At 46.2% G+C, this 20,000-nt stretch overlaps 1 protein-coding gene across 10 annotated transcripts in view; it reads left to right on the forward strand.

Annotated features, from left to right (window-relative positions):
- The window catches only part of LOC311324654 (transducin-like enhancer protein 4), a gene marked incomplete at both ends in the record, with an annotated part of 135,118 nt that overhangs the window by 107,432 nt on the left and 7,686 nt on the right, over positions 1 to 20,000 (forward strand). For all 10 annotated transcript variants that reach the window (XM_084457177.1, XM_084457179.1, XM_084457184.1 and 7 more), the window contains 3 exons: positions 1 to 70; positions 3,731 to 3,807; positions 4,625 to 4,874. The exon at positions 1 to 70 is cut by the window's left edge and continues 112 nt beyond it. In XM_084457177.1, coding sequence (XP_084313303.1) covers positions 1 to 70; positions 3,731 to 3,807; positions 4,625 to 4,874 — 397 coding nt within the window. The remainder of the gene's footprint in view (positions 71 to 3,730; positions 3,808 to 4,624; positions 4,875 to 20,000) is intronic.

Consider the following 20,000-nt stretch of genomic DNA (forward strand, 5'->3'; position numbering starts at 1 on the left):
CCACAGCATCTCCCCTCAGATGACCGCAGCTGCCGCCGCCGCTGTGGCCGCCTACGGACGCTCCCAAGTGGTAGGTGGCAAGACATCACACACACGCACACACACCACACGCACACACACACACACACACACACACATACATACATATATATATATGAGCTGGGGATCGCGTCGCTGCTATTTGCAGATGATGTGGTCCTGATGGCATCATCTGCCTGCGACCTCCAGCACTCTCTGGACTGATTGTGAAGCGGCTGGGATGAGAATCAGCACTTCTAAATCTGAGGCCATGGTTCTCAGCAGGAAACCGGTGGCCTGTCCGCTACGAGTAGGAAATGAGTCCTTAACCCATGTGAAGGAGTTCAAGTATCTGGGGGTCTTGTTCACGAGTGAGGGAACCATGGAGAGGGAGTTTGGCCGGAGAATCGGAGCAGCTGGTGCGGTTCTGCAGTCGCTTTACCGCACTGTTGTGACGAAAAGAGAGTTGATCCAAAAGGCAAAGCTCTCGATCTACTGGTCTATCTTCGTCCCCACCCTCACCTATGGTCATGAAGGATGGGTCATGACCGAAAGAACGAGATCACGGATACAAGCGGCCGAAATGAGTTTTCTCTGGAGGGTGGCTGGGGTCTCCCTGAGAGATCGGGTGAGAAGTTCAGTCATCCGGGAGAGACTCGGAGTAGAGCCGCTGCTCCTTTGCGTCGAAAGGAGCCAGTTGAGGTGGTTCGGGCATCTAGTGAGGATGCCTCCTGGGCGCCTCCCTAGGGAGGTGTTCCAGGCGTGTCTGGCTGGGAGGAGGCCGCGGGGTAGACCCAGGACCAGGTGGCGGGACTACATCTCCGCACTGGCCTGGGAGCGGCTAAAGATTCCCCAGGCAGAGCTGGTTGATGCTGCCAGGGAAAGGGATGTCTGGGGCCCCCTGCTGGAACTGAGATGGATGGATAGATATATATGTGTGTGCGCGTGGTGTGTGTGATGTGTGATGATGGATGGATATATATATATATATATATATATATATATCCATCCATTGTCATCCTCTTATGCGGGGCCGGGTTGTCTGGAACACCCCCTAGGGTATATATATATATATATATATATATATATATCAGGGCTACTACAGCTTAAGGCAAGTTAGATTTAATACTTTTTAAGACTTTTTTAATGCCACTCGGAATTAAATTTAAGACCAACTTCACAATAACCAAAATTGGAGAAAAGATGAATTAGGGACAATTAGGGGTTTAGGGACAATGTTAATATTATCAAGGAATATGACGGGCTGTTTCTGAGCCAGGGAGTGAGCAAGCTTGGGGTCTCTAACAGCACAGCTACATGTAACGCTCAGCTGTTAGCATGAAGCTAAAGCAGAAATGAGCTTGGTTGCACATCCAATTTTTGTTTCATTTGCACTTTCCCAATTTCGCTAGGAAGCAGACAGGCCCAGTCCCAATTCCACCCTTACAGACTCGCAGACTTTGAGGCACGTTCCTGCTAAGTGCGTGAGGGCTTAGGCAGTGGCGATTCTAGACCTTTTTGACTGGGGTGGCACAAGGGGGGGACAGAGATATGCCAGGGTGGCAATTACGTTTTTTTTTTTTTTTCTGCATGCTTTTAAGAAGCAAAACACACGTTTCCAAAGCACAAGTTATACCTACAAGCTATATTGTTAAGAATTAAACTTTTTTGTAAACTGCATATTTCCACCCACTACAGGAATCACAATAATTAAAATGGTTTCAATAAACTTGACTGGATAAGCGCCTACCATAATGTTTTACTCACCCTGGTTCCCCAGCCTCCTCAGCACACACATCACAGGAATGCTCCACATTTGTCATGTTTTGTGATTTAAATGTTTCTGGCTGCTGTCTTATATTTGAAAGCTCTGATTTATTTTATTTTACTGTAAATAGCATGACACACATCACTTTATAACACTCACTCACACACTCACTATCATTCTCAATGAGTTCAATTCTAGTCCCACTCCCATGACAGGAAAGCAGATCACCTTAAATTTAGCCTAGCAATCAGAAAAACTGTCGTTTTTTGTAACTTGTTTTTCATGAAGGCTAATGTGCATTTCAGCTAGCTAGCTATCATAGCTAGCTAGCTGACTTTAGATTGACAAACAAGTGGAGAGACGATGATGACACTAGCTAGCTTTCATTAAATCGTGATACAAAGATAACTATGTTAAAATAACTATGTTAAAACGTTTTAACTACTGACACACTAAAAAATACATATTTCTGAGGGGGGGAGTTAAAGAATATGTGAGAAGACCAAGTTCAAATACTCTAGTAAAGTTAGCTAACTGCTTGCTGCAGAGTGCAGAATGCTGTGTCCGCGAGCGTCTGGGGTGGACTAAACCATTTTGTTAAGGGGTGTATAGGAGGCTCAACTATTTGGTGGATTAAAGATCAGTCTCTCAAACTATATTTTCAACTCATTTTCATTTAGTTATGACACTGACTCATTCATTAGAATTGACAAAAATACAGACAAAATCACAGGGGTGGCTCCTGGGGTGGCCGGTCAGATTCCAAGGGTGGCAAGTGCCACCCTTGGCCACCCCCTAGAATCGCCCCTGGGCTTAGGGCTGTTCCATTGTCAAATAGTCAAGTGCGTCAAATGAGGGCTGTCTGGCAGACATTTTGAACCCTTAATGCCCCCTTACCGGAAGTCTGAATTACCCACAGTTCATATCGTTGTGACGTGAAACACAGTTACCTGATGAACATCCAATAAACAATCACGGACCGATCAACCAACCCTGACATTGATGTTACAAAACAAAATAGCCTATATTTGCATGTTTTCAGCTGGATTGCTTATTTATATATATATATATATATATATATATATATATATATATATATATTGCTTATAATACAAGTAGCTTATAATTATTTTACTTTCAATATTTGTGTATGTTATCAACATCATCCATCCATCCATCTTCATCCGCTTATCCGGGGTCAGGTCGCGGAGGCAGCAGCTCCAGCAGTTATCAACATCATGCATTTGTATAATATGATTTGTTTGAAAATATGTGATGTGGTTATAAATTACATACATAAATCATATGATTCCTCAGTTAAAAGCTGCATGACATTAAACATCCATCTCGGTTCAGTGTTCTTTGAATTTTGATTTTCAATATGAATATGGAAAGAGTTGTGAGGTGCAGAAATGCATGTTGTCATTCTTGAGTAATACTTTTGGATTCATCACAAACAAGAATCACAGGCAGTAGTACAGTCTTCAGAACTATAAGTGGGCAGGGCTGTCCAGCGGCAGCGACGGTAAAAACATATTACAACCTGCAACCACAAGGGACAGTAAAGCACTGCTACAGTGAGGCTACTAGGCTTCTCTGACAATCTGGTTGCCGTTGCTTAGACTATAGACTAATGTAGGCTACGATGCTTAGACTATAGACTAATGTAGGCTACGTTTCTTAGACTATAGACTAATGTAGGCTATGTTTCTCAGTTTGACCGGTCTGAATTGCGAACTGCTCTTTTCGATTAGCTACAGAAGAGACAGTAACCTACATTAAATTGTTTATTTAAGGCCTTATGTTAAGATTCATGAATTCAATGCCTTTTAAGACTTTTTAAGGATCCGATAAGGAACCCTGATATATGTATACTGTCTTTTTGTCATGCGTTTGACAAAAAATCCTTTCTCTCCACCTCTGTTTCTCTCCCTCCCTCCCCAGTTGGGATTCGATCCCCACCACCACATGCGTGTTGCTGGTCTTCCTGCCAGCCTGTCTGGCATCCCCGGTGGTAAACCGTAGGTGTCTTTTCCTGATGTAATTCTGAATCAGAGACGAACATGCTTGATTCTTCGCCTTTAATCATCCCTCCATTCCCCCATAACCCTAAACCCTCCTTTAACCTCTTCTCTCTTTCTTTTCCCTGACATCTTGTCTTCTCTCTCCTCAAACATCCTCCTCATCCCCCTCTCTTTTCCACATCCCCTCTTTTCAATCTCCCCCTCTTCATTCCCCTCCTCCTCTCTCCTCCAATCCTCCTCCTCTCCTCCATGTTCCTCTTCTCCTCCACTCCTCCTCCTCTCTCCTCCACTCCTCCTCTCCTCCAATCCTCCTCCTCTCCTCCATGTTCCTCTTCTCCTCCACTCATCCTCCTCTCTCCTCCACTCCTCCAATCCTCCTCCTCTTCTCCATTTTCCTCTTCTCCTCCACTCATCCTCCTCTCTCCTCCACTCCTCCACTCCTCCTCCTCTCCTCCATGTTCCTCTTCTCCTCCACTCATCCTCCTCTCTCCTCCACTCCTCCAATCCTCCTCCTCTCCTCCATGTTCCTCTTCTCCTCCACTCCTCCTCCTCTCTCCTCCAATCCTCCTCCTCTCCTCCATGTTCCTCTTCTCCTCCACTCATCCTCCTCTCCTCCACTCCTCCAATCCTCCTCCTCTCCTCCATGTTCCTCTTCTCCTCCACTCCTCCTCTCTCCTCCACTCCTCCAATCCTCCTCCTCTCCTCCATGTTCCTCTTCTCCTCCACTCATCCTCCTCTCTCCTCCAATCCTCCTCCTCTCCTCCATGTTCCTCTTCTCCTCCACTCCTCCTCCTCTCTCCTCCCACCATCCCAGGGCCTACTCCTTCCATGTGAGTGCTGATGGTCAGATGCAGCCTGTGCCCTTTCCTCCGGACGCCCTGCTAGGCCCGGGCATCCCACGCCATGCCCGGCAGATCAACACGCTGGGCCACGGGGAGGTGGTGTGTGCCGTCACCATCAGCAACCCCACGCGCCACGTCTACACCGGCGGAAAGGGCTGCGTCAAGGTCTGGGACATCAGCCACCCAGGGAACAAGAGCCCTGTGTCCCAGCTGGACTGCCTGGTGAGTGGGGTAGGGGCAGGGTTAGCGGTAGGTGTATGCCCTGTGTCCCAGCTGGACTGCCTGGTGAGTGGGGTAGGGGTATGCCCTGTGTCCCAGCTGGACTGCCTGGTGAGTGGGGTAGGGGTATGCCCTGTGTCCCAGCTGGACTGCCTGGTGAGTGGGGTAGGGGTATGCCCTGTGTCCCAGCTGGACTGCCTGGTGAGTGGGGTAGGGGTATGCCCTGTGTCCCAGCTGGACTGCCTGGTGAGTGGGGTAGGGGTAGGGGTATGCCCTGTGTCCCAGCTGGACTGCCTGGTGAGTGGGGTAGGGGTAGGGGTATGCCTTGTGTCCCAGCTGGACTGCCTGGTGAGTGGGGTAGGGGTAGAGGAAGGGGTAGGGGTATGCATGCTTTTAGGGCGCAGTCCTCATTAGAGCGAGGGCGCATGACCTCCAGGGTGCAGTGATATCCAGATGTGAATGACTTCCGGGTGCGCTCGTTTTCACTCGCAAAGTAATGCAATTCAAGTCGCACGTCCAAAGATAATAATAATAATAATAATAAAAATGTAGGCTATCCCCTATGTTGTTACTTGTATGATCAGTTGTTTGCCGTTTTTGATAAGCATTGGTAACCTTTTCTGATCGGTCTCCCGAGTCGTGCATTCGGGTGCGTATAGGCTAGGCTACATAACCTAGTGTAGGCTAATAATAATAAGCCTAATAATTAGGCTAATCATTTGTATTTACCTCATAATATATGTTTACCTTGTTCCGATCGGTCTCCCGAGTCATTCATTTGGGTCCGTAGGCTAGCCTATAGTCTAATAATTTGTATTATCTCGGAAGGTAATAATGGAAATGAATATGCAGGCTATCCCGTATGTTGCTACTTGTATGATGAAGTAGGCTAAGCACGTGTATGTTTACCTTGTTCCGATCGGTCTCCCGATCATGCATTTGGGTGCGTAGGCTATAGGCTAATAATTTGTATTCCTTCGGAAGATAATGTAAATTAAAATGCAGGCTATCCCCTACTGTATGTTGTTGCTTGTTACATTTTTCTTCATCATAAACGGCATTAAACTAGACAGTTCTGGAAGGTTCTGGAGCTACACTCCCTCTATGCCAGGTCTTATCAAACTATTTGTCCGTAGCCCTTTAATGGGTAGTCTAGCACTCTTCTCATTGTCATGCAAGCGGAATTTAGATATGTTAGAAGTCTAGTCTATTTGATGTCTACTTGATATATTGGCACGGTCCTGGGGGATGTAGGCTACTGTAGCCCTATAGAAATTATGAATGATGACAATTGACTCTGATTGTGCTCCAAGGTCTTTGAAACATGTTTTTTGAATGATTTTGATTTTTCACGGTGCCCATACTCATTGTATGACCAAAACAGTGGTAGAGCAATTATCAGACTTTCTCAAAAGTGCTAGTTTTGTCAACGTTTTGATCTGAACCATTGTATATGATCATAAGTAACCTTAAAACAGGGCTAAACATGATTTTTCCCTTTACTACTCCTTTAAGTTTGGCGCTGTTGGCTCCGCTCTAAATGCTTCCCTGGATCAGCCAAGCTGCAAGCCAAGCTGAAACAGGGAGCGAGCTACGAACCCCCCACGGGGATACAGAGCGGGCCGAACAAAAATAAATAAATCAAGCCAGAGCTTACATTACAACCTGGTATACGCACATACCTAGGGAGGGCAAAAGAAACATACCAAACGGAACATGCACAAATCCTAGTACAGGCAACAGGGAACACCCGACACCGGGCGCACCCGGAGACAGAACCGTCCAATCACCAGGAGGGAGGAGGACGGGGAGGTGGAGACAAGCTCGCCAGCAGGTGAGACGAGACATATGAGAGCAGAGAGCAGTGTAGCTACCAGGACATCGTTTAAATAGACCGCCTAGCTGTGAGTGAGGGCTGTGGTTGGATAATAGATGATTGAATGATTGAAACGCTGATTGCTCAGCTGGCTGTCACCTGATTACAACTGAGCTGCCTGACCTGTGTCCTGTATGAAATTATGCGAAGCTTCAATTCATTCAGGAACACTCACGTCAGAGGTTGATTATGGTTAGGTTAGTTAAGTTTGGCGCTGTTGGCTCCGCTCTGAATACTTCCCTGGATTAGCCAAGCTGCAAGCCAAGCTAAAACAGGGAGCGAGCTACGAACCCCCAAAACCACGGAACACCAACGCCAAGCTCAACTAGCGCCCATGCGAAGCATCAGCCTTCTATGTCTAGACCTCAGAAAATCTTGTATCTTAATAGGATGCAGCAGTATCCTTCAAGTGGCCATTCTATGTATGTGAATAACTGTGTAACAGCAACATGCTGTGACCTTAGAAGCAGGCCTTATCCTGCTTAGGCCATTCTACATACAGATGTGGGAAGTTAGAAATGTCCCATGCTGCAGCATTTCACCTTCGCGGTTTATGGCAGGGAAATCCCGTTGGAAATCTCTCGGGATTTCAGACGGGTGTGCACCATAGCTGTCTGTGGCAGTTGCACTTCCAAGGTCCAGAGGATATGTGCGAAGTGTAGGCTATTTGAGCTGCCGCCTCAACCGTGCGTAAGAGCAGAGCGCATCAACTCGTGTATAGCCTACAAATAGTAGCCCATAGCCATTAAAACGGCTTATTGTTTTATTCATACATCAACTAGATAATTCCATAATAATGAGTAGCCTAGTAGGCTATAAAAGGAATTCAATAGGGCCTAAACCTTAAAGGACAATGCTCGTTTTTGACAACCTGGACCTTATTTACGACATATTATAAGACGTTTGACTCACCAAGATCACTTTGGTGTAGTTCAGAGGCCTGTAGAAGAAATTTAAAATCCAGCGTGAGCCAGTATATCCATGTAATGGCGGTGGTGGGGGCACTGAGAATGCAGTTTCTAAAAATCTATTTTCTGCCGTGAAATGGTTGTTTTCATCAATCTGTCTTGATGAATCGCTAGTTGTGCTTACATAGAGAGCATAGGCCTGTTGTGGCATTTCACATGCCTCTGTAATATGATCTTTAGAAACGTCTTTAGACACGAAATAGCTTCCTCACTTGCTTCAGCACGCATGCGCACAGCGTGCTGGAGCAACGATTGCGCGCTGTGCGAATGCGTGCTGGAGCAAGTGAGGAAGCTATTTCGTTTCGAAAGACGTTTCTAAAGATCATGGCATGTGAAAACCACAACAGTTATGCTCTATGTAAGCACTGTGGCTGATTTACGATTAATTTGTGACCATTATGGTATTTCTGATCCCTGGTAAAGAGGGAAGTCAAAGCGCTTTTGTTGGCCGGATTGGTGGAGCGCGGCGTTCTACCTCCACAGGTGTTGGGGGAGGCTCCCGATATCGCACCCTTGGAAGGGGGTTGCGGTGAGGAGGAGAAGAGTTCTGCAAAAGGCTCCGACACTCAGAGATCTGGAGATCCCACACCGCCACCGGTGAGTGATATGGCTTACGTTACTCCCGGTTCAGTAGGTGCAGTTGGAGAGGTGAAAGTTAATACGATACAAATTCCCCGTTTTGAACCATTGTCGCCAGACTTCGTGTCCGGTTCTGCCCGCTGGAGGGTGCGTCTAGCTCGTCTTCAGATGGAGACGCAGGTTAAGGAGAGGGAGTTTCAGCTCCGTAGAGAATAGAGGCAGACACTGCTATTAGGATGCGTGAACTGGAGTTGAAGGAGGGTGCCCTGGCCTATAGCCCTGGTGTGCGTCAGGAGCCGCTGTTCCTTTTATTGTGGGCAAACACATCTCCTTGGTGCCTGCCTTCAGAGAGTCTGAGGTTGAGTCGTATTTTGGCGCATTTGAGCGAATAGCAGTGGCTCTGAACTGGCCAAAAGATGCGTGGGCCATTCTCCTGCAATGTAAGCTGGTGGGTAAGGCGCAGGAGGTCTGTTCTACTCTTCCTCTAGCGGACAGTCTTGTATATGAAAAAGTAAAGAGCGCTATTTACAGAGTATATGAGCTAGTACCAGAGGCGTATAGACAGCGTTTCAGAGACCTGAGGAAAAGAACTGGCCAAACCTACGGTGATTTTGCAAGAGAGAAGGTCGTGCTTTTTGACAGGTGGTGCGCCTCTTGTAAGGCAGACGATCTGACTACATTGTGTGTGTTGATGTTAGAAGAATTTAAGAACTGTGTGCCAGAGCGCACTGCTGTTTATTTGAATGAACAGAAAGTCACTACGCTACAGCATGCTGCCACCTTAGCTGATGAGTACGAACTCATGCACAAAGGGTTTTTTAGTAAATCAAGCCCTCCCTCCTATCAGCGTGGTTTGACACAGAAAGCTGGTGACATGCGCGTCCCCCACTCCAGTGCGCCACGGCATAACGAAAAAACCTCATCTGGGGAGAGGCTGTGTTTCTTTTCCCATAAGCCCGGCCATTTGGTGGCAGAATGTAAGGCCTGGGCGCGGAAACAGCCTGTAGCCTCAGCCCCCGGGAATGCTGGTTCTAAAGCAAAGGGTGTGGGTCTGATTAAGACATTGGCCTGCAGCAGCCAGTTGGGTACTGACAAGGTACCTGATGAGTGTTTTAAGCCTTTCATTTCAACTGGTTTTGTCTCTCTAACAGGAAGATCTGAGGACCAGTGCCCGGTCAGAGTGTTGCGGGACACAGGCGGTTCACAGTCCTTTATCTTGTCCAAGGTCCTGCCATTGGATGTCACGTCTGCCTGTGGCTTAAGTGCCATCGTGAGGGGGATTGGTATGGGCTTTGTGCCCGCACCCCTTCACCGCATTCATGTGAGTTCAGAGCTATGCTCAGGGTTTTACCCTATCGCTGTTCGATCTGATTTTCCCATAGAGGGTGTTGACTTTATTATGGGAAACGACATAGCTGGCGGGAAAGTGTATTGTGTACCAGAAGTGGTTGATGTTCCCTTTGCTGGACATGACGATCTGGATGCATGCACCATCCAGAAGTGTTCACAGCTAGTGTATTGACGACAAGAGCTCGAGCTAAACTGCAGACCCAAGATGTTGATCTAGCTGACAGCCTGTTTTCGTCAATGTTGTCTGGTAAAAAGGTGGCCCCTACAGGCGGGTCATTGAATAGGGCTCCCCAAGGGTCTGAAGTGGAGGAGCCTGTAAGTGCTTCTACAGTGGCTTTGCCGCTGACCCGTGAGGCTCTTATTCACGCTCAGAGAAATGATCCATCTCTTTCCCATTGTTTTGCAGCGATCAGTGAGGACCCTGACAAATGTAGTGGGAAACAGTGTTATCTGTTGGATAAAGGGGTACTGATGCGTAGGTGGGTTCCTCAGGAGGGAAGGGTCCCAGAGGATGGTGGGGATTGGGGCACAGTCCAGCAGATAGTGGTGCCAGCTGGTTATCGGCAACACGTGTTGGAACTGGCACATGAGCATGTGTGGTCTGGCCATCTCGGTATAACAAAAACCTATAACCGAATTCTGAGTCATTTCGTTTGGCCAGGACTGAAAGCTGCTGTGGTTCGTTTCTGTAAGACATGCCGTACCTGCCAGATTGTGGGGAAACCAAACCAGGGAGTGCCTCCAGCCCCACTGCGTCCAATCCCTGCTATGGGTGAGCCATTTTCACACGTTATAGTAGACTGTGTGGGTCCGTTGCCCAAAACAAAATCTGGCAACCAGTTTCTTTTAACTATGATGTGTGTTGACACTCGCTTTCCAGAAGCCATTCCCTTGCGAAAGATCACAGCCCCAGCAATCACCAAGGCTCTGACAAAGTTCTTTACTACTTTTGGGTTGCCCAAGGTTGTGCAGACGGATCAGGGATCCAATTTCCTGTCCAGAACCTTTGAGCAAACGCTACAAGCACTAGGTGTGTCCCATTCAGTGTCCAGTGCATATCACCCTGAATTACAAGGGGCACTAGAGCGCTGGCATCAGACGTTAAAGTCGATGCTTGGGAAATACTGTTATGAAACGGGGAAGTTGGGATGAGGGTGTTCCTTTTGTACTGTTCGCCATACGCGATGCCAAGCAGGAGTCGCTGGGTTTTAGCCCAGCTGAACTCGTGTTTGGTCATAATGTGCGTGGCCCACTGAAGGTGTTAAAAGAGCGGCTGACATCCAGTTCACCTCCCAAAACTAACATCTTAGATTTTGTCTCCCAGTGTCGGGAGCGGTTACATCGTGCCTCTGAAGTAGCTAAGGAGGCGCTGGCCTCCTCGCAGCAGAGCATGAAACGCTGGTATGACAGGCGAGCAGTGGAGCGGACATTCCAACCGGGAGAGCAGGTTTTGGTTTTGCTTCCACTGCCTGGCTCTGCCCTTACTGCCTGGTTCTCAGGACCCTACATAATAGAGCGAAAAGTATCTGACACAGATAACATCATTAACACTACTGAGCGGAGACGGAAGACTCGTCTGTGCCATATTAACATGCTTAAAGCCTATCATTCCAGAGAAGCTGCCCAGGGAAAGCAGGAAAATACTCCGGAGACTGCTGAACCCCAGAAGATCTCTGCTTCTCTGTTGGGTGTGGGAGCCCTGGCTGATGATGTTCTCTGATGGTCCACAGGGTGGTAGGCTGTCTAACTCTGCATACCTGTCAGATCTGGAGACACAGTTATCCTGTCTACCTTTAAATCAGCGTGAGGATGTAGTACAGCTAATTCGATCTTATCCTGCTCTGTTCCATGATGTGCCCTCCCGTACTAGTGTCGTGGAACACGATATAGATGTTGCTGGTGCCACGCCTGTTAAGAAACATGCATATCGTTGCCCAATGGCAAAAAGGAAGGTAATGAAAGAGGAGGCTGCCTACCTTTTGGATAATGGCTTGGCGAAGCCCAGTCAGAGCCCATGGAGTTCTCCAAGTCTGCTAGTCAGTAAACCTGATGGCACCTCCAGGTTCTGTACAGACTACCGGAAGGTTAATGCAGTGACTGTGCCAGATTCCTACCCCTTGCCTCGAATGGAAGATTGCATAGACAGTGTTGGTCCTGCTGTGCACATTACCAAGCTAGATCTTCTGAAGGGGTATTGGCAAGTGCCTCTAACTTCCCGTGCCTCTAACATATCTGCCTTTGTGACCCCTGACCATTTTCTAGAGTATACCGTGATGGCGTTCGGCATGAGGAATGCGCCCGCCACCTTCCAATGCTTGATGCACCTGGTGCTGGGTGACATCCCTCGGTGTACTGTGTACTTGGACGACGTGGTAGTGTATTCTGACAGCTGGGAGAATCACATGACCAGTTAACATCTGGTTTTCCAGCGCCTGGTGGAAGCGTCCTTGACTCTCAACCTTGCAAAGTGCGAGTTTGGTAAGGCCATGGTAACTTACCTGGGGAAGCAAGTGGGGCATGGCTGTGTGCGGCCGGTGGATCCCAAGGTCACAGCCATCCTCTCATATCCTACTCCTACAACCAGACGGGAGCTTCGCCGTTTCCTGGGCATGACTGGATCCTACAGATGTTTTTGTCAGAATTTCTCAGTGATGGTTGCTCCGCTCACTAGACTGTGTAGCCCAAATGTACCATTCACGTGGAATGATGATTGCCAACATGCTTTTGTAACTGCCAAGTCTCTCCTCTGCAGTGCTCCTGTCCTTGCGGCACCCAACTTCTCTGCTCCGTTTCAGTTGGAGGTTGACGCCAGTGCTACTGGGGCCGGGGCTGTGTTAGTTCAAGATGGTGAAGCAGGTGTACCCCACCCTGTTAGTTATTTTTCGGTGAAGTTTAAGAAACATCAACTGAACTACTCAACCATCGAAAAAGAAACACTTGCCTTACTCCTTGCTCTTCAACATTTTGAGGTTAATGTTGGGTCTAGTGTTGACCCTGTTATTGTGTATACTGACCATAACCCCATTGTTTTTCTAGCCCAGATGTATAACCACAATCAGAGACTGATGCGGTGGGCCTTGTTGGTGCAAGGCTACAACCTGGTGATAAAGCATAAGAGGGGCGTGGACAATGTGGTGGCTGATGCCCTGTCCCGAGGGTGAGAGGGTCATGGGGCCTGCAGCCTGTGTCCATTTATTTGGTGTTTACTTAGAAAAGTGCTGTCTTTTGCCATTAGATTGGTGTGTGCTCCGCTTGCCTGTTGTGAATGGTGAGGTGGGGTGATGCTCCAGCCTTTGGTGTCATTAATTGAGTAACCTATCAATTACTATCAAACTACCTGTTTGATCTTAAGGGGGAGGGTGTTACGGCTGGAGTGTGGTGTATGTGGTGTCACCACCAGACACCAGCCATTCCACAGGTGTTGGATTGAATTCGCTAGTTTGATTGATAGATGGATGGATTTAACGTCCAAAGTATTGTGCAAGTATTGTATAGGCCCATAAGAGATGAATGGTGTAACCATGAACTCAGTCAGAGGTAGGCCCTACAGTAGATTATCAGCATCACCAGTCTCAATTGATGCTTTCCTCTAGGCTACGTGTTGCCATTCATTTAAACCACCATCTCATCTAGACTACTTCTGTTGCTGCATTTTGACATTTATGCTTTCATGATTTTAGAGCGCAATAAACATTTTCCAGAATTCCAATAAGTCCATCCATTCATCCAACTTTGTGCTGAGCGCAGCGCAGGCTGGTAGCCTACTGTCAAGGATCACGACTGATGCATTCCCTTAACACGTCTCGCAACTCCCCGGACATAATAATAATTGATCATTTCAATATGAAAGACCTTAAGTGGGGTATTCCAGGAGGTAGCCTAATGTAGCAAGTCGTCTGTCTTCATGATGCACTGTTATGCTTGTTTGCCGTGTAGATCCAGTCATAGAAGCGGGCATCTCGTCCGGCGATTTGAAACAGCTGGTCAATTCACTCCAACAAGAATAGTCAAGCGAAGGACAAAAATTAAACCACAAACACTACTGCTGGTCTTGAAACAACTGTGTTAGCCTAGTTCCATATGAGAACACTCCTCGGTCCAATTCCGTATTGTAGATCAGCCTGTGTCCACGTAGTTGCTAGCTAACTGGTGTGTACATTCCATGAATATCCGAAGCAATTATTCCCTATGTAGTTCACTATATGGGTAACACTACTTAGGGAATAGGGAGTGAGTGAACCATTTCAAACACATCTCTAGTCAGCCCCGTTAGCTAGCTTACTCGTCCTGATGCCATGTTCCATGAGAACACTCTGCTAGCTAGCTAGTTAGCCTACTGTATTAAACCTCTACTTGTCCCGATACCTTGTTCCATATGAGTTAACAGATACAGACCCGACGACAGTTACAGAGATAGATAATATAGATAGATAGGCTTTGTTCGTAATAATTAAAATTACAACCAGACAGAGAACAAGGAGTTTGAGTTCACATAGTTGTTAGCTAACTGGTACAGTTAGCTAGCTAGCTGACGTCTGACGTCTGTTCCCTGTGTCACGTGAATGGTGGTTGTTTACGTTGCAGTCTAGTTTACAATAGCTTCTTATGCCGTTCACTACCATTCCATATTTTTTCTGATTTAAGGTCCCATGACGGGTTTCTCTTCCTGCTTCTGCCTAAGCACTCCACAATACCACAATACAACGGTGTCATGTTTTACCGAAGGAGAAGTGAAGAAGATGGTAGCTATCAGTGGCTAAAGCAGTTAGCTAATGTTAAGATCCTTCCTGTAACTGCTTTGCTGCTAATGCGAGCTCGTCTCCGTTCCTGCCCGAGAAACAGAAGTTGAACTAATAGCATCAAAATCAAAATAGCTACAGGAATCATCGTTGTAAAGTTAGCTATCTGCTTTTTAGCCACCGACAGCTTAATATTATTATGGAAGCTGTTGTCGTGAGCTAACTTGCTATCACGGTCTTATCGTGCAGCTTCACAGCCTGCTATTAGCAGACAGCACTCAAGTTGACAAAATCACACTTGCACATCATTAGAATTCCAACCATTTATATGGGATTTATCATTCAACTAAACATGGAACCTGAATACTACCTGATATTTCAACCTGCTGTCAAAACTGTTAAATCATTCCCTATGTAGTTCACTATGAGTAGCACTACATAGGGAATAGGGAGTGAGTGAACCATTTCAAACACATCTCTGGTCAGCTCCGTTAGCCATCTTACTCGTCCTGATGCCATGTTCCATATGAGAACACTCAGCCTACTGTATTAAACCTCTACTTGTCCCGATACCTTGTTCCATATGAGTTAACAGATATAGACCCGGCGACAGTTACAGAGAATGATACTGTAGATAGATAGGCTTTGTTCGTAATAATTAAATTACAACCAGACAGAGAACAAGGAGTTTGAGAACAAGGTAGGCTCATCTAATGTGTGAGATGAGCTACAGCAATGGGTCAACGAGTAGCCTAGTATTACTGCGCCCTCTATGGGCATGCGAGCGGTGGTGCGGAATGCTGTAAAGCACCTGTTAGAATACTGCGGGTCAAGTTACATTCTTATGTTCTCACATCTGTAACACCTCGGTGAGCTAGTGCAGAACGCTGCTGTGCACATCCTGACTGGTACAAAGAAGCTAAACCACATCACACCGGTGCTGCTTCCCTGCACTGGCTCCCTGTTCGCTTCAGGATTGACTTTAAAATACTCCTTGTATGTATGTAAATGCTCCTTGTCTTTAAGGCACTGAATGGCCAGGCCCCTCAGTACCTTGCTGAACTTCTCCATGTTCACACCCCAGCTAGAGCACTGAGGTCATCAAATGAGCTTAAACTGGATGTCCCAAGGTCTAAGCTAAGGACAAAAGGCGACCGAGCTTTTGCAGTGGCTGCCCCGAAGCTGTGGAACAGTCTTCTGCCACAAATTGGGTCTGCCCAGACCCTAGACATTTTTAAATCACAGCTAAAGACTCACCTGTTTTCACTGGCTTTCTGAGACTAGTTAAGCCATACACCCCTGACTGTGTCGTTTTTAAATGGTGCACTTTTATATTCAGTATTGTTTGTATGTATTGTCTGTTTTTATTTCATTTATACTGTAAAGCACTTTGGTGCAACTTCGGTTGATTTTAAATGTGCTATATAAATAAAGTTGACCTTGACCTTGAGTATGTGTGTGTGTGTGTGTGTGTGTGTGTGTGTGTGTGTGTGTGTGTGTGTGTATGTGAGTCTGTGTGTGTATGTATGTGAGTCTGTGTGTGTATGTATGTGTGTGAGTCTGTGTGTGTGTGTGTGTGTGTGTGTGTGTGTGTATGTATGTATGTATGTGAGTCTGTGTGTGTATGTATGTGAGTCTGTGTGTGTATGTATGTGTGTGAGTCTGTGTGTGTGTGTGTATGTATGTATGTATGTATGTATGTGAGTCTGTGAGTCTGTGTGTGTATGTATGTGAGTCTGTGTGTGTATGTATGTGAGTCTGTGTGAGAGTGAGTGTGTGTGTGGGAGGGGGGGGGGGGGGGTGGCTGTAGGCCCAACAATCTATCATTGTCAGAAGTCTAAGCACTGGCTCATTAAGGCCATGCTGGTCCTGCATCGCTCACTTGTTTCTCTCCCCTTGTCCACTTTGTGTGAGTCTGTCTGTGTGTGTGTGTGTGTTTGTATGTGTGTGTGTGAGAGAGAGAGAGTGAGTGTGCGTGTGAGTGAGTGCTAGCTTACATTCTTGTTCTCTGTAAAGCGCATTGTGTTGCCTCTGGGTATGAAATGCGCTATATAAATAAAGCTTTGATTGATTGATTGATTGATTTTTGTATGATGTGTCAGTATGCCAGAAGACTGTCTTAGTCTGATTACTCCAGAGATTATTCTTTATAGTACAGTAGCATGTTTTAGTCTGATTACTTCAGAGATTATAGTACTGTAATATTTCTTAATCTGATTACTCCAGAGATGATTATTTATAGTACATTAACTCATTTTAGTCTGATTACTCCAGAGATTAAAGGAGAAGGCTTTTTTTTGACTACCTGGACCTTATTTATGGCATATTACAAGACGTTTGACCCACCGAGATAACTTTGGTGTAATTCGGAGGCCTGTAGAAGAAATTTAAAATCCAGCGCGAGCCAAGTATATCCATGTAATGGCGGCGGACGTGGCACCGAGAATGCAGCTTCTAAATTTTTTTTTTTCTGCCGTGAAACGGTTGTTTTCATCAAACTATTTATATGACTCGCTAGTTGTGCTTCCATAGAGCGAGGGCTTGTTGTGGTTTTCACATGCCTCTGTAATATGATCTTTAGAAACGTCTTTAGAAATTAAATAAAGATTCCCCACTTGCTCCAGCATGCATGCGCTGGCTATTCTCCGTCTGTAGGCTACACTCGCGGCTCACATTCTCTACGCTATGATCGGCTTGTTGGTGCCTGGAATATTGTGTGCAATATGGCTGAATATTTATCAGATTTTGTAGGATATAGAAGATGACTTAGAATATGATGGAAGCTGGTTGTAGTGTAGAGAATGTGAGCCGTGAGTGTAGCCTACAGACTAGTGTTTCAGATTTTCACGGATTTAGCCAATTTTAATTCCCGGGAATTTTCTTACCTCTTCCCGGGTCATCCCGGGATTTCCTGTAGAAATTGGAAGTGCTTTTTAAAATTGGATTTATGCTATGTAGACAAATAAATGCAACAGAATAGTGATATTGTATAATAATGTATCACATTAAATGTTTTATTTATAAAAATAAACATGTGAAAACGAAAAAGAGCTCAAATTCGCAATTTAAAAGTAGGCTATGTGAAAGAAAAAAAATCCCTTGCGCTTACATTGTAGGCTACACGAGGCCTGAGCCTAAAGATTTAAATGAACCAAATTCCTATCCCATCTCGATTAGGCCATTTCACTTTCCTCTGTTTGATAAAGTGGGACTTGAGGAAGCAAAGAGCATTGATGCAGCGGTCGCTCAGCCGGTTTCTAAGCTTAGTGACGAACTGTCCGCACACTGAGAAGGCTCGCTCGGCTTCTACAGACGTTGGCTGAATAGTGCCAAGAGCCGCGTAGAGCAGCTGCAGATTTTTGGAGCGCACCTGTGTTGCCTTGAAGAGCGGATATTCCTTTGACAGGATATTCTGCAGCCAGGTCATTCCCACACGGGACTTTTCATGCACGCATCGACTGCTTGCTGCAGTTCAGCCTGCAGGCTCAAGGTGGTTTGTCTCTGCTCGGTTGATTCCGTTCCCTGATCTGGTGGTGGTTGGACTTGGGAAGGCTCCTCAGTGGCAACAAAAAGTCGCTCGAACAGACTGAGTGCCGTCTTCAGTAGCATAGATCTGGAGGGCATAGCGAAGAGCTCATCTCCGGGATTGACTATCACCGGGTTGTGGAGATACCTAAAATAGGCTATATAACGCGCTATCATGATATTTATTAACCTGTATTCATAAGCTAGGCTATTGGTAGGCTATTATTGTTGTAATTGTATTATTAGATCATGGTTAATATGCTACATCAATTATAATAGGCTAGCCTACATTATTACTATTACTACTACATTACTACATTATTATCCATCCATCCATCCATCCATCGTCATCCGCTTATCTGGGGTCAAGTCGCGGAGGCAGCAGTTCCAGCAGGGGGCCCCAGACATCCCTTTCCCTAACAGCATCAAACAGCTCTGCCTGGGAAATCTTTAGCCGCTCACAGGCCAGTGCGGAGATGTAGTCCCGCCACCTAGTCCTGGGTCTACCCCGCGGCCTCCTCCCAGCCGGACATGCCTGGAACATCTCCCTAGGGAGGCGCCCAGGAGGCATCCTCACTAGATGCCCGAAACCACCTCAACTGGATCCTTTCGACGCGAAGGAGCAGCGGCTCTACTCTGAGTCTCTCCCCCGGATGACTGAACTTCTCACCCAATCTCTCAGGGAGACCCCAGCCACCCTCCGGAGAAAACTCATTTCGGCCGCTTGTATCCGTGATCTCGTTCTTTCGGTCATGACCCTTCCTTCATGACCATAGGTGAGGGTGGGGACGAAGTTACATTATTATTATTATTATTATAAGCCTATGTGAGACAGTGACACTGCACACTATGCAGTACATGTTTGCCTCTGATCCACTGCTGTAGTTGGCTAATGCCTCTGATCCTCCGCTGTAGCAGGGCTTAAACTAACCGATGCTCCTTTTTCTTTGAATCTGCGTGCATAACTTTCAAAAATAAAATAAACGTAGCTCATACGCCCACTTATCTAAGAAGAAAATAATACATTTCACACAATATATTGAGTGTTTATTAATTGTTTTAGGCTACTAATGCACAATGATTAAATTGTATAAATGGATATACTTGGCTCGCGCTGGATTTCTTCTACAGGCCTCCGGATTACACAAAAGTTATCTTGGTGAGTCAAACATCTTATAAAATGCCGTAAATAAGGTCCAGGTTGTCGAAAAAGAGCAATACATAGCGTTTTCTCGGAACTGCGCCCCCACAACCTCTGCGAGTAAGTGCACTGTCGTACTGTCGTAGCGTTATCAGATTGTCTTTTTCTTTTTCTGGCTTCCTCCGTGATGTTTCGCTTCGGTTTTCTCACCTCCGCAATGATATCATTGAGCTTAAAAACGCATGATATCCATGGACGCCGGAATAGTTAGCTACTACTGTGTTGTTTAAGGACAACGTGGCACATGCACACTTCGACTGAATGCTGCGCCACAAGTTTTAAAAGGTAATAAATGACAATGTATTATCTTTCTGAGTAGACGGTTTGGACGATTCAGCTTACTTTTAGTAAATCTAATTGGAGAATTAGCACCAGACATGTTTGTAAAGGTCCAAATATCGCGATGTATTGCTTTAACTATAGTTCAGTAATATGTTTTAATCTGATTACTCCAGAGATTATTAACTATAGTACAGTAATACGTTTTAGACCTATTACTCCAGAGATTATTAACCATTGAAAAGTATTTGATAATTTGTATATTTTCAGGACGTTGCGGGTCTTTTTATTCGCCACACCGTGATGAACACAAATACACACAGTGAATGAGCGGCAACAACCACACACAGCACACATGCATCTGCGGTCACCTGTAGAAATTGTTCCCCCATCCAAGTGTTTCACCCATCCAAGCTGTCCTCCTCCAGGGGCAGCCAGGAGCAGTGGGCAGACCTTGCTGTGAAGCGATAGTACTTAGTACTAGCACGTGAGCTATTTTGTGGTTCAGTGTCTTGCTCAAGGACACTTCGGCACACTCCGGAAGCTGGGATAGAATCGATTCCCAGCCGGCCGCTCAATTGTACCTCCCGAGCTATGTGCAGTAATCCTGTA

Source organism: Borostomias antarcticus (assembly GCF_949987555.1).
Source record: "Borostomias antarcticus genome assembly, chromosome: 23".
Classification (NCBI taxonomy): domain Eukaryota; kingdom Metazoa; phylum Chordata; class Actinopteri; order Stomiiformes; family Stomiidae; genus Borostomias; species Borostomias antarcticus.